Source organism: Lontra canadensis, unplaced genomic scaffold, assembly GCF_010015895.1.
Source record: "Lontra canadensis isolate GAN:19392208 unplaced genomic scaffold, GSC_riverotter_1.0 scaffold131, whole genome shotgun sequence".
NCBI classification, from domain to species: Eukaryota; Metazoa; Chordata; class Mammalia; order Carnivora; family Mustelidae; genus Lontra; species Lontra canadensis.
In genome coordinates this window covers 3,986,141-4,001,039 of record NW_022631125.1, presented here as the reverse complement: position 1 = coordinate 4,001,039, position 14,899 = coordinate 3,986,141, and the positions used below count along the sequence as shown (strand labels likewise).

At 35.8% G+C, this 14,899-nt stretch overlaps 1 protein-coding gene across 13 annotated transcripts in view; it reads right to left on the bottom strand.

Annotated features, from left to right (window-relative positions):
* Positions 1–3,111: 3,111 nt before the first annotated feature.
* Positions 3,112–14,899, bottom strand: part of KDM6A (lysine demethylase 6A) — a 207,543-nt gene continuing 195,755 nt past the window's right edge. For 12 of the 13 annotated variants that reach the window (XM_032842455.1, XM_032842457.1, XM_032842461.1 and 9 more), the window contains 3 exons: positions 7,175–7,301; positions 4,552–4,722; positions 3,112–3,407 (listed from right to left, as the gene is read on the bottom strand). In XM_032842455.1, the coding sequence (XP_032698346.1) occupies positions 3,378–3,407; positions 4,552–4,722; positions 7,175–7,301 (328 nt within the window). In that variant the 3' untranslated portion in view covers positions 3,112–3,377. Of the gene's footprint in view, positions 3,408–4,551; positions 4,723–7,174; positions 7,302–14,899 lie in introns of those variants that run through there. The other variant, XM_032842468.1, reaches the window with a different exon arrangement.

Genomic DNA, 14,899 nt, shown 5'->3' with positions numbered 1-14,899 from the left:
CCTACAAGGAGTTCGTTACTTTCTGCCTCCAGAACCACACTTCTGTATTCCCTATTCTGGTAAGAAGCACCCCACTCACTTGAAGACATCTTATGGGTCCTGTGGAATTCAACTTTATCTTCCCAGTCTGTGCTCTTATTTCCAACCTCCCAACATCCAAAGCTCAAATCCAAATCCTCTCTCACCTAAATTTCCCTGCTTTGGAGATATCCTCTGGCAGCAACGTGGAGTGTGTTAAAACAGGCAGGAAGACTACTGCAACTCAGTGCTATTCTTTTGTTTAAATCCCATGGACAGTTCCATATTAAGTACAGGGTAAAGTATAAACACTGCTCATGACAGAGGCGAAAGCCACATCTTGGAGCCTTCCTGCCCTTTCTTTTAGTGCTCCCCCAATCCCCTGTCCAAATCCTCTTGGCTCAGGAAGGTGTGATGTTGTAAAGCACACTAAAACACAGGCCCTGATACTACCCTTCTTGTTACCTCTTCTAGGTTTTGCCTGATGGATTTCATCAATCTCCTATATTAGATGTGTGTGGAGAGGACAGAGGACAGGGATCACATCTTAGATTTGCTTTTAGGAGATGCTAAATATACTGACTAAATGAAAATACACACGACAATAATTTAAAGACTTAATGACTAGGTTCCAAGAAGCAGACACTTCATTTCAGTTAAATTCATAGTTATCATGTGATCTTAGATTTCAGTTGAAATTGTGAAGGCTATGTCAATTTACTACTTTTAGAAACCAACTTAGGTTTAATTCAAAATGAAAAAGCCACTTTTTTTTTAAATTAACATAAACAGGTTAAAAAGCAAGTTGAACTGCTCTACTGATGGTACATGATTTCCTATTTAACTGGTTACAAAGAGATAAGAATATGATTGAGCTCCCACTGTCTGGATCACCATCTGCTTTTTTATATATTTTGTAATTAGCTTCTTTCTCTAAACAATGGGTGTTATTAAGGCATCTGGAGAAAGTGTGCTTTTAATGGGATTTACCTATACACAGAGCAGTAAAAAGAAATTTCTATTTCTTCTGCAACTGGAAAAATGTAAATTATAAAGGATATTAAATAGATGAAAAGAAAGCAGTTTACACAGGAATTTATCTAGTTATACTTCAGAGTAATGTTGATGTGTTTGATTTCTATCTCCTATCCTCTACCCATTCGAGATTAAGTTGAGCAAGTATTATTCTTGACATAAAACTTACAAGTATGTATTGGTAAAATAGCACTAAATTACTCCTAAATGTCAGACAACCTCTATTAATCTTGGCAATAAACTATCTTGATAAAACCACAGAAAATAAGACACTGTGTCAGTAAGATAAACTAGAATTGGCTAAGCAACATTTAGGTGTATCTTTAGCATTCTTATAATCTTTGCTTCTGGATAGTTGGCTCGTGATTTTTATTTGCAAAAAAGTCTGTCTTATTTCAAAAATATTAGTGGTTACAAATCCTAAGCAGCACTTAGACAAGCACTCTTGCTCCTTAACTAAAATAGATTTGTAAGTATTTCCTTCTGAAGTTATAAATGGGAGATGACTGCTGCTAGTAGATATTCAATATTTACCAAATTAACTAATTAAATAAAATATCTCCATGCTTTCAAGCCTTCGAACTGTTTCTAGGAGGACAACATACTCCAAAACTATCTGAACAAGAATACTTGATTAATGCAATCAGCACGGCATTTCCCAAGACAGTATTATAAATTCTCTTTAGTCATAAATATAACTCCATTTCTAGCATTCTCTATGCTTTTTCACGAAAGCTTCCTAGAAAATCTTATAAAGAACAGTGTGATAAAAAGAGAGTATGTGCCAAATGCAAGGTACCATTGTTATAAAGTGAAATACTACTGTTAACTAGAAGTGACTTGTTAATGCTAATATAGCTTGCTGTATTTTTACCAGATATGGATTTGTAGACTCTCCCCCAAACACCCCAACCACATCATGCAAGCAGGAAAGCATGAAATTTCAAAATTGCCTAACATTAAAAAATAAGTCTCTTAATTTATTTGCATTCTAAAATAGAGCCCTTCATCTGGACCTTTTTTTCCCACATAAAACTCTACTTAGTGATGTACAAGATTTATCAAGCCCATGTAACATTCCCTTTAAAATCTTAAGTTCAGTCACTATTTGTTTTCTACTATTATACTATGTTTTGGCAGCAATCGTTTATTGGTCTGTCATTGCAGTAAATGCAACTTAACAATAAACCAGTCTGACATTTTAGGTCTTGAAGATACATACCATATATATTTCTTTAAAAATAATCATACTTTTGTAAGCAATACTTTACAGTAGACACCTCAAAAATCTACCATAGATGTTGAAACTTAAAACGAGAAAAATTTAAGTTCTAAATCTTTATACATATATATCCAGATTTCTATATATATTATATATACAGACATAAGTATATATAAAATATATATAATCAGATTTGAAAAATGAACAAAAACTGGGCACTGTACATAAAGTCTCTTTAAAACTCAAACAATAGAAAACTCTTTAAACATTAAACAATTTTAATAAAAGTTTCTGTACAATGCTAAGCAGTTTTATTTACACATAGAAAATGTAATAGGAGTAGTGTTTGAAATTACAGAACTCCTTAAAATTTCAATGGCAGGTAAATCTGGAAAAAATAACAGCATTCCATTCACAAATATTTTCAAGCAATAAATATGTATTTATAAATAGTGTAAATTTACATCAAGATTAGAAACAAAAATCACAAATCTGAAGTTTATTCCTTAGTCTATGTGCAATCCATTATCTTTGTGACTTGGCTGTTAATTTTTTAAACATTTTATTTAGGAACCAAAAGTGTAATAACCGTCATGGTTTCAAAACAAGACAGAAAAACATAAAAGCAGTAAAAAAGTTCCTTACCTAACTTTTCACATTAAAAAAAAGTTGACCAAAGAAAGACTTAAAATTGCTAACTACCTTACAAAGAAATGACCAGCTAGGCTAGTATTTTTTTTCCAAGGAAAATTCTGAAGGGGAAAAGATAGATGAAAACCAATTCATCAGCCCAGAAATAGAGAAATATAAAAGAGGTTGTTTTCAAGTCAGTAGTCTGTATGATGTTGCCAGTTTTGTCAGATATATACAAAACATGGAATTTATTATTTTTTTCTGAAGTACAGCTGATCACTTTGTGAGAGTCCTGGAGTAGGAGCAGTGCTCTCCCCTGTCCAGTTGGTTGACACTCCGCACTTGGAAGGTTGCATAGACACAGTTTTCAGCCAGCAGCCTTACGAGATAGCTACAAAAACCAGTGGTGCAGAACTGAGTTACTTCCTGAATAGCAGAAAAGGTCTCACTCAATGTCCATGGAACAATATCAAGATGAGGAGGATGGTAATGGAGGAGCCTGAAAATAAAAGGTATGTTACTTTGGCACACAAACGGTTAATAGCATTCCCTAGCTCAAGGCTACAAACACAGTCTGCTTATGAAGGTGGGGAAGGAACAATTCTCAAAAGAAAGTTTAACAGCTTGCTACACAATGTCAACACAGAACCTCCCTTAACTACTGTCTCCCGTGTGGCCAATTTTCCTAAGGGTCTGAGGCCATTATTCTCCTCAGTGTGCCCACATTTTTCTGTACTTCCCCATTAGTTAAAAGCTCTTAGGATGTTATTAGGTTGACCATTTTTTAGATTGCTTTAAAAAAAAAAAAAAGGCTTACGGAAAAAGATTTCATAAATCAATTATAATTTCATTAGTGACTGACTTCAGAAGCTTTCTCAACGAGATAATATATTTTGTTTAACATATTCCGGATAATTTTCTTCTTCTTGAAGCAATCTTAAAGACCACTTAAGTGAAACCAGGAGTTAAATTTCAATAATTCGGTTTTTGATCATATATGCAGAGAAAAGTATTGGAGGAAATCAACAATTCATAAATCATATTTGTGTTTCTATTCATGAAACTATTGATGTGCTAGAGTAAAATGCTTCCATCTAAGCATTTGCGCTTAAAATTAAAAACTGTGTAATATTTGTAAGTATACCTGAGCTTCATAAGGTTATATAATGTATTAGGAAGTTAAGCTCCATCAAATATTCCCATAAAGTTAATACTTCTGGCAAGGACAGAATTTTAAATACATATAATTAGCTCTAAAAGCAGAAGTCTATTTAAGACCACACTTACTGAATCATTTTGTGGACACTACTAACCCTATGTACACATTTTATCAACTGATATCAAATGGCATAAAGGATAGGATAGCGTTCTAAAAGCACAGAAAGATTTTAAAATGTAATTATGGTGACATCATTTAGGCTTCGACTCACCCAGCAAGAAAACTGAAAATGAAATATGCCAATTTTATAGGCATAAACACTTGGAAGTGGAGAGGGGAATGATATAAGTACTTCCTCATGTAGTATCTAATAAGCAAAAGGAAAATTTAAATATTTCATTACCTCCTACTTATCAGGTGGCAGAACAAACACTGCTGCTTCCCTATCCAGCTAAGTATGTACTCACATGCTGATTTCACTTACTAATGTAAATTGGTCATAGACTTGCATCAGGTCCTCCATTTTATACTGTTCTAGCACCACAAAATTTTCCAGGTTTCCGCTTGTTTTTCGTGCACAATCTTGGCAATGCACTATGTAGGTCTTTCGAGAATTGCTCTCATTTGTGACAAAAAGCAGATCAAAAACCTCCACCTAATTTATGCAAGAGAAAAAAAGAGTTCAATAGAGAGAATGGTATTTATTTATTGTACGTTTTAGTATAACCATAGAATTCTACTTTACATGGAATTGTGGACAGTGATCTCTGGTTAAGAGTAGGTACTAACACAAACATGGCCATGTTTGAGAATCTTTAATAGACCAGGTTTATTTTGCACCAAACCCAAAGACACGGGTGGTAATGCAAATGACAAACCCTTTACAACCGCTCGCAAAAGCCTAATTTAAAAGTTGATCAAGGGGGCATCTGGGTGGCTCAGTGGGTTAAGCTTCTGCCTTTGGCTCAGGTCATGATCTCAGGGTCCTGGGATCGAGCCCTGCATTGGGCTCTCTGCTCAGCAGGGAGCCTGCTTCCCCCCCCTCTCTCTGCCTGCCTGTCTCCCTACTTGTGATCTCTTTCTCTGTCAAATAAATAAATAAAATATAAAAAAAAGTTCATCAAGGTCAGCCAGTTTTTGTTTTAAATCTGAAACAATGGTATACAATCAGAAGAAAGTGATTGTCACTTTCCATTTACTTCTCTGTAACAGTACTCATCACAGAGCACTGGGTGTGGATAGTGGTCTTTTCCCATAGACTGAACTCCTCAAAGATGACTATGTTTTACTCACTTTTGCACCTCCAAAACATAGCACAGAGCTATGCTCAAAACACACTCATTGAATAAATATAATCTGATTACTACAGACAAGGAAACTGACAGGTAAGTGACAGTGAGTATTCAGCTATAAGCCTCATGTTAAGGAACAGGCGTATAAGCAAAAGGTACATTCATGAGTATAGCATGATTTTAGAAATAATACCTCTACCTTTTACAGAAAGACTGATGAGCTGCTATGGTTCAGGTGGGATAAAATAACACTAAGGGACAGGAGTCATTCTGAAATTCTGAAAAGTTTATTCACTCATCTCGGTTTTTTTCTGAGGTTTAACAAACCTAACCACAACCTATCTGATCTCTCAAAGATTTAACTTTGCAGGCTGCACAACATTAAAACAGCTGATGGAGTCAATCATTTCAAATAAAAGTCAATGTCTGAATACAGAATTTCAATGTTTGGAATGGATCACTGATATCCCTGGCTTTGGTGTATCCTTGAATTTATTCAATGACAGAAACCTCTCATCACCTCCTATTTTCTTTGAACAGTGTGTTAATTAAAATCCCAGTGTTCACGACTCTACCATTACTATCAGTAGGCAACAACATGAACCTGGTGACCTGAGCCAGACAATTTGTGAGCATTCTTCGACCTGTCCCTCACTTCTGACATGTAATGAACTGTCTTGTGGATTTTACCTTCTAAATATTTTTAAATTCCTCTCCTTCTTTAATACTCCCATTGCAATCTCATGTAGGCGTAAAGATAACAAATCTTTCTTAAAACCACTGCAACAGCTTCCTACCTCCATTTTCTCCAATCACATTTCTCTTTCAAACACATATCCAACATGGCTGCCTGCTCAACATCTTTTGATGGCTTCAACGACCTCAGAATAAATATCAAGTTCCTTAAAATCATTTGAGATGCTCTGTAAAGGTTCCTCCCACCTAGACTTGTAGGTTGAATTTGTACAGTCTGTATTCCAGCCACACCAGACTACTTACCCTTTTCTGAACAAGCCATTTCATTTCCCATGTTGTGCCTACAGCTCATAATAACATTTGCTCCACTTCTAATTCTCATCACTTTTTTTTAGCCCACTGAAGTCATACTCATCCTTCAAGGATGGACTCAAATGTTAATACTTTGGGGAATTCTTATGCCAATACTAGAAGTGAAAATTAGGTCATTTTCCCCCTCGGTGTTATCCCAACAGTAAGATCTATTCATTCTGTTGCATTCACCACAGTCCCATGTACATTACAATTAGTTGTTTATAATTTGTCTTCTCTGAGTAGAATGTAAGCTCCTTCAGAACAGGTATTACATTAGTATTTGTTACTGCTTCTCTTGCAAGCCTTGGCCACAGAAGACTGACCAATGTTCAATGAACTGCACCAGAGAGGCTGAGCATTAATCTGCCTGGAGCTATACTGAACTACATCCAGTTTACTTTCATCAGCTTACATCTGGATTATTCCCAGTTTAAAATCTCAAGACTAAACTTCTTGATGATTATCATTTGTTAAACATCTACCAGATAAATGACTCCGTCATAATTACTTTTAGAGTTAATTCACTGTTAGTGAAATGGTAAGTCATGAGACTAAATTTTAATGTAACAGCTAAGTAACAAGAAAATAACAAGATTGAATATAATGCCAATTTCAGTAAGATGCAGGATAGGAGTATAAGTATTCTTTATAAATTTTATAGACTTAACAAATTTATAAATTTAAAATAAAAGTAGCCAAAGAGAAACTAAAAGTAGAGAGTTAAGAGGCTTTATAGAACAACGCTGGACAACAATAGTTACTTACCTCACAAATGCTACAGTAATGCGCTGGTTCTTCTTTTGTCCGCCCATGCCATATAATTTCTTTTCCTGCAGCAATGAGAGCTTCCCTCAATGTCTGACATTGCTTCAGAGTTCTCAGAAGGCAATACCTATTATGGGGGAAAAATTATTTGTGACCAGCAACAGAGTATTGTAGATCTTTAGCATCAAAGATATACTCCTAGAGACTTGGTTCTAGTATCTGCAACTTCATCAATTTTTTTTTTGTCAATTTCTCGGATAGTCTCTTATTTAAAAAATAAGGCCAATGCTCAGCAAGTCTGATGACAAAATTATATCACTTGAAGTTGAAAATTAATTGATATCTGAATATCAAAATACAGTGATCTTAATATAAAAAACCTGACTCCTTGCTTAAATAGAAGTTGCTAGATTTGGCTCTTATTTGGGCAAGTCAATTTAACCTCTTTGCGAGTCAATCTCCTCATCCTTGACATAAGGGGTCTAAATTCCAAATCTCAACTGCTATGATTCTATTAAGGCAGGAAGGCACATTATTTCTGTCAGCACTACCTAGACACTCAGAAACAGCATCACCTTGTACAGCTGCTTTTGAAAAGTTTTGAGTCTATACACAGAAAACTATACATTTAGCATGACACAAAATTGGTTTCACTATAGCGTTAAAGAAGAAAAATTATATCACTTGATTTTAACTTGAGGATAACATAGAATCTTTCATTTATATTAACACAAGTGAACTCTTCTTATAACTTATACCTTTTCTAAATTCATGCTTATGATGCTAACAATACTGAATTCTCACAATTTGTGCTGATTTTCCTACAGTCTGCTGTCATTACTTGAAATTGTCTGCTAAAGTCTCTTTTACTCTCCTGTGAATTAGTGGCTCAGGTTCTCCATTTGAAAGAGAAGTTGGACTAGATGATCTCTAAGGCACTTTGCAGCTCTAAAATGCAGACAACGAAAATACCCTAAAGAAAAGGAAATGAGTTTAGCAACTGACTGCTAATTGAGAGCAAAGTTTTTGTCTGTTTTATTTGTTGCCTAGGACAGTGCCCGGCATATAGTAGGTGCTAGATAAACATTCAATTACTTACAAGTAAAATTTAAAGCTTGATAACAGCGTATTTGATTTCTCTGAATTTATATGTCCTTGCTATTTCCTAAGTTACAAGGTTAAAGTATTGGTACTTATCAGAACCCATGTAAATTAAGCCAATGTAAAAATACTGACGTAAAATATATGCAAACCTGTTAATTTACGTAACAAACCTTAAACAATAGCAACTTTACAGTTAAAAAGCAGATCTTTTCAGTATCAAAGAACTTCGCTCTTAATCTGGCTTCAGCAATTCTTGTGTTTAACTTATTTAAAAGCAAAATAATGCTTCAGACTGTGGTTTGCAAGTCAAACACAGGACAGCTGTGTTTGGGAGGAGATGTGTCAGGGGAGGTAGCAAGCAGAAAGTCAGATCATGGCAAAAAGAAGAGCGCGAGGAGACAGAACTCGAGACTATGCCACCAACTCCTGAACAGTACCTGCTCCTCCCTTTTCCCTTTCCTGTGTCACACACAATTCACCTCTGAAGCCACTGATCTTACTAAACAAGTCTGCCAAGCTGGGCTTCAAAACAAGGTCTCTTTCATAGGAAAATAATGCCTAAAACTTTGCAGGTACCTTTGGAAGATTTGCACACTCCACTACGCTCTCGTGTGAGCAAACAAAGAAAAATAATAAAATAACAAATAAAGTACATGAATAATTAAAAATAAGAAACAGGAGGCATGGCATGAGGTGCTTCAGACATGTTATGCCATGTAGACCTGTCAACAGCCCTCTGTGCCTGTGAGAGGCACTCTTATCTCCATATCTTACCAATGAGCAAACTAGGGCTCAGGGAAGCTCAATTTGCCTGACGTTATGAAGCTAATTTTTAAGTGGCTGGGCTAGGGGTTTGGGAAAACAAAATGTTAAGCCTCCCCTCACTAGCTCACACTGTACTCTCTTCTTTCTGGTCTCTTTTTACCTGCCTGATCCCCCTCGTCTCTTTAGAAGATGAGATTCTTGAAGCTCTATTAGCACAGTCTGGTTTTGTGGTTCTGGGGAGCATTACTCCACTCTACTCAGCAAATGAAGTTTTATCTCCAAAGCTATGGGCTACTTTGGCAGTTAGATGTAGTTTATAACTTATAGCTCATTTGGTAGTTTTATCCAGAAGAAGGCAATCAGTATGTATTTTTTTCCTACAAACAATAAAGGGTTAGAGCCAGAGTTACATTAAGAGTAAATACTAAGCCATGAATATGCTGCTTCTGGGATCACAGCTCCAGAATTTTTATTTTGTGAGATACTGGAATCTTAAGAAATCTTCAGTCCAACTAATGTGGTCTGACAACAAATAACCAAATTGTGGTTTCCCCCTTGCCCTTTGGTTTTTTTCCTTAACAGTAAAATTTTTTGTTTCTTCCCATTTCCAAAAGGTAGCAGTTGGAACAGAAGGAGAATTAAGAGAGAGAGAGGCTCTTTTGGAGCCCACAGCAATAAGCCTGTCCTAGAGGATGTGATTCAACTGAAGGGTAGAGAAAAATAAATAGAAAATAAAAACATTTGGGGAAAGGATGCCTAGGGAAGACACAGATACTATTCAGGACTTGACTTAACAGTCATCTGGTTCTGCTTTTAGGCTTTGGTTTTACGTGAGGACAACAGCTGAGTGTACTGAAGAGCTAAAAACTAAGAGTCAAACAAAATCACTGCTGCCATTTCCTCTTCCCTTTAGTTTTGCTGAATTTTAATAAATTTATCTTACAGCAATTAAAAATGCAACTTATTCAAAACAAAATAATAAATCACTAGCAAAAAGTATAAAAATGTAGAGGATAGAAAATGCTGTTTTTAACAAATACATTTTAGGAACAGGGTCTGAAATGATTTTAGGAGCTAGAAAAGCAGGAAATTCTGTGACTTTTAAGATCAGTCTGGTTTCAGGGCCCTGTGTTTAGCTGTGTGGATGAAAGACTACACAAAAAGGCAGGGGATATTAAAGACAGCTCTGGCTTGGAAGAAAACCACAACAAAGAGGCTGATTGAGGGCATGTTATACAGTAGAAACTAATCCACCCAAAAACCCATCTGCAAAGATGGAACTTCAAGAGGGATGGAATTTTAGTAAAACAGCTTTACACAGGGGATAGAAATGCAAATATACTTGGAATAGCAGAATAAGGAAACTGAAGATAACAGGACAAATAATTATGAACAATATCATAAATCAATACATTGGGCAAAAGATAAAGTAATACCATGAATGCTAAAAGGAAGAAGTTCACCTTCCACTGAGGGGAGATGGGAAATCACAGAATTTCATAAAGAAGCTGTCAATTTAGATGTGAGCGAGGAGAGGTGGGAGGAAGGCATCTTCCAGGCAGCAGGAATGCCATGAATAAAGCTAGTATGGGGATTATTCAGGGAACAAACAACTGTTGCTACAAGATTTTAATCTTAGGATGTTTCTGGGGTAGGAGAATAAGGGAATAAAGCTAGTATACTATGTCGAAGTGAAGATAACCCTGGGGACTACTCAGACATTCCAGAGGCAACTTAACTAAGTTCCCAAAGTTAGTTCCCAAATACCAGTGTGGAGACAGATGAAACATGGGTTAACTTGATACAACAAGTCTTTATGGTAACAATCTTAGCCACTAAGAAGCAGATGGGGTACAAATTAAAGTACACCAAGAGGTGCCCTGCCTTGACCAATCTCTCTTACTAAAGAGCCATCCAGGAAAAGTGAGCCAACATGTAAGCCCCTGAAACACACTTGCCACCTGTCACCAGGGTTTCATACCTCTACAACAGTGAGTGTCTAAATGTCAGTAAGCCATCTAACAGTTTCATTGAAACCAACCACATGGCTGAAAATCAAGGTCTCAGTCAATGATAAAATGAGTTAAGAATTTTAAACTCTTGGATGGAAAGATCAAGCATGAAAGCAAATGTTACCCATGAGGATGCAGAGTTTTAGAACTTTTAGATTTTGTTTGTTCAGTGTTCTCATAAAGCACTGCATATTTAACCCAATGGTGTTTCAGAAGACCCAGCCTCAGGACAATAGCATTAGGATCTATACTAACTATGGAGTGGTCTTCATGGCCATACCCTCTTAACCAATTATTAGGCCAACTGGACATTACCACAGAGCTGGAGTATACCTCATTTATTCATTAAAAAATGAGAATCAAAGGGAAAAGGGAGTTAATAATGAATAATTTGCTTTAAGGTATATCCAAAACCTCTGTGCTTATGATAAAGGTTTTATTATGTAAATAGGGTAATAATCTATAATATGTACCAAAAAAGGGTAAACAAAGATGTTAGTTTTAAGAGCTCTAATCTAGTCTAAGATGTCAGGGGGTTGCTTGATCAGAGGATTCATCTAGGCCACTGTGAGAGAGATTTCCAGGGTTCTTCTCATAGAGCTCTGAATTTACTTGTTAGGAACAGAGACTAGAAATCTATTTTAGCAAGAGTCTCTGCTGATTTTATGATCAGGAAGTAAGAACCAGTGCAAACCTCTTACTTCATAAGTGATGAAATTGGAAACAACGTCTAAAATTTATAGCATTATTCTTCAATAGACATTAGTATTATACCAACTTCATGAATCACATTTTTATGATAAAAGCCTTTAAGAGACTATAGAAAGCAAGCTTCAGGGGGGAGACAAGAGCAGATTCTAAAGCTAGATTGCTTGGGTTCAAATCCCAGCTCCACACATACTTCATATTCTCTGTGCCTCAGTTTCCTCAGTGCAAAAAGAGGACAACTAACTATTACTGCTATTATGAGAATTACAGGTGTTATATAAAATGCTTAGATTACTGTCTGGCAATTAGTGATCAGTATTTAAATTCAACATGTCAAATTCTTAAACTGTGTTAAAAAATAATTACTAAACCGAGTTTTTTTTAATCTGAAAAAAATTGTGCAATGAATGCCAACTAAAAGTATAATAATTATACCAAAAAGAACATAGGACAGGTTATTTAAAAGGTGTTAAGTCCATATCCCATGAGGTCAGGATTTCTCACTGGAGGCACTACTGTTATCTTGACAGGGAAATTTGTTGTTTTGAGGGGTTGTCCTGTGCAGGGTGGGATGCTTAGCAGTACCCGTAACTTCTACCCACAAAATATCCACAGTACCCCTCCTGTTCAAATCTTGCCACTGCCCTATGTGCCCTGAGGAAGGGGGGTCAGGGGAGACCAACCTACCCACAGTTCAGAACCACTGCCCTAGGTCCATGAATATTACACCTGAAAAATAGAAGGTGACTGAGGTTTCTAGAACTAATATTAGTATTAATAATTATAAACTATAGCTATCATTTACTGAGTGCTTCCTCTATGCTAAGACACATATAATACTTACACAAGGTGTATGAGAAAGATACCATTATTAGTCCCTTTTCTCAGGAAAGGAAACAAAGGCTAGTAAGTTTGGTGATTTGCGTATGGTCCCCACTACCAATAAATGGAGCAGCTGAGATCTGAAGGCAGACTGGACTCCCAAGAGCTACACAGTGCTGCCCTGCCTGTAATAATACCTCACTGAGATATCAAATAGCATAGAGCCTAAGACTTAGGAAAATTACAAAGGAAAAGAAAACAACAAACATATAATGATCACATATACACGAAAGGCACAGAGAAGTATAAAGAATTGATACTGTGCATATAAAATGGCACATTTAAAAACAGATCTTAAAAGAGTGCATTTTAAGTGGTCAAAAGTATGACAAAATGATATGACAATAACTTAAGTTTGTGGGGAACGGTTTTCAATGGACTTGATACTTCTGAAATTTTAGAAAATTTATTTTCCAGTACTGGCTTATAAGGTATTAGTGTATTTAGAATGTATATTAACTCAGCAGATTACAGGGAGATTGATAAGAGAATGTATATTCTGAAAATTAACCTTCTACTCCTTAGCATACTATCTGATATGCTCCTCCTAAATCTGAGGCTTCCTAACATTGAATTTTTCAGAGGAAAATGGGTATTTGGCATTCCGTTTTTGACATTTGAAAATGTACTGAACTACTTACCATCACAGCAATTTAAGTGGAATTAACAAAGTAGGTGGTGAAGGAACCAGTTTCCAACATATTAGGAAAACATACTATCATTACATTAACTTGCTAACAGCCCAACATGACTGTAGCAATTTATAGCATATTTGTTGGACTTCGCCTTATCTACTATTGAGATTAAACCGTTCAACTGCATCTAAAGGAATCTAAGTATTGTGAAAGCCTGTTATCTACAGGGAAATCTAATCAGTACCACGAGTCTCCAGAGCTTACTTGCTACACTATCATTTGATTCCTTTTCAAGGGTCCTGTTAAAAGGAATATTTCAATGCTAAAACATAACGAATATATGAGTCTTATGAAAGTGAAGTTAAAAAGAGACTGGGCACTATACAGGGAGAAAATGTAGGCCACAGCAATGCACCTCAAATATTTGAAAATGGGAATCAAGAATTTTCGAAGAATGAGGTTTCTCTTAGCTCAACTAGTTTAAAATTAAAACCAGAGAGTAAAGACTGTATACTATGATGAAGATGGATAATCAGCATCAATAATCTCCCCACCCTCAATTTTAGGTTTTAAAGTGCCTATTTTAATAAAACTTCATTCACTCAAGACCTACTAATGAAAATACCTATGACATAGTTTATACTGGAGCAGGATAGGCATTTACTTAAAGTATGCTCAATAGTTCTCAAAAATGTACAACCCAAATAAAATTTTGAGAAAACAAATCCAGAATGTGGAACGCTGTATGAAACAGAGGTATGCTGTCCTACAGAAGAAAAGCAAAGCAAAGCAAAGAGGAGAGAAGAGAAAAGAAAAGAAGGAAAAAAAATCATGTAAAGACTTAGATTTCAAAGAGACTGAAGACACAACCATTACATACTGAATTCAGTGTGAGCATCATAGGGGCTGATGGTGCAGGGAGAGATAAAAGCTACAAAAATGCATTTTTGCATAGTTGGGGAATTTCAAATGTAGACTGTTCATTAGCTAATTACTATTGAATTTCATATTTTTTTACATGTGTTAAACAGTACTGTGGTTACACAAGAATATCTTTATTCTTAAGAGATGCAGGTTGAAGCATTTCTGGTCATGTCATAATGTTTGCAAATTACTTTTTCATATGGCTCAGCCCAAAAAGTGTGTGCATATGCATATGTGGAGACTGCTAAGTAAATGTGACAAAAACCTATCTGACGACTCCAGGTGAGGTTATATGGGCATTTACAGTACTAGTCTTTCACTTTTGGTAGATTTTTAAAATTACAAAATAAAAAGTTGGAGGAAAAGTATAAACAAGTTTGGGAGTGGGGGCATGAAGCAATGCATTAAGTGCGAATCTGATATATTTTAAAGGAGAATAGGGTATTCATATGGAAAAAATGTCACAGTTCAATGAGTTAAAGGTCAGTAGCTTTACATTTAGATAGTCTTTCTTAATTCATTTCTTTGTATAGGCATTGTTCTATTTTTAAAATAGCTAATGGTTCAGAAAACTTAACAGCCAGCACCTTAGGAGGGTTACCTGCCAGCCAGGTGAAAGCTACAAATGTGTGTACCAGACTCCTTTTCACAGCAATAGAGCCATGCAGTCATCTGGCTACTTAACAGAGATCCCC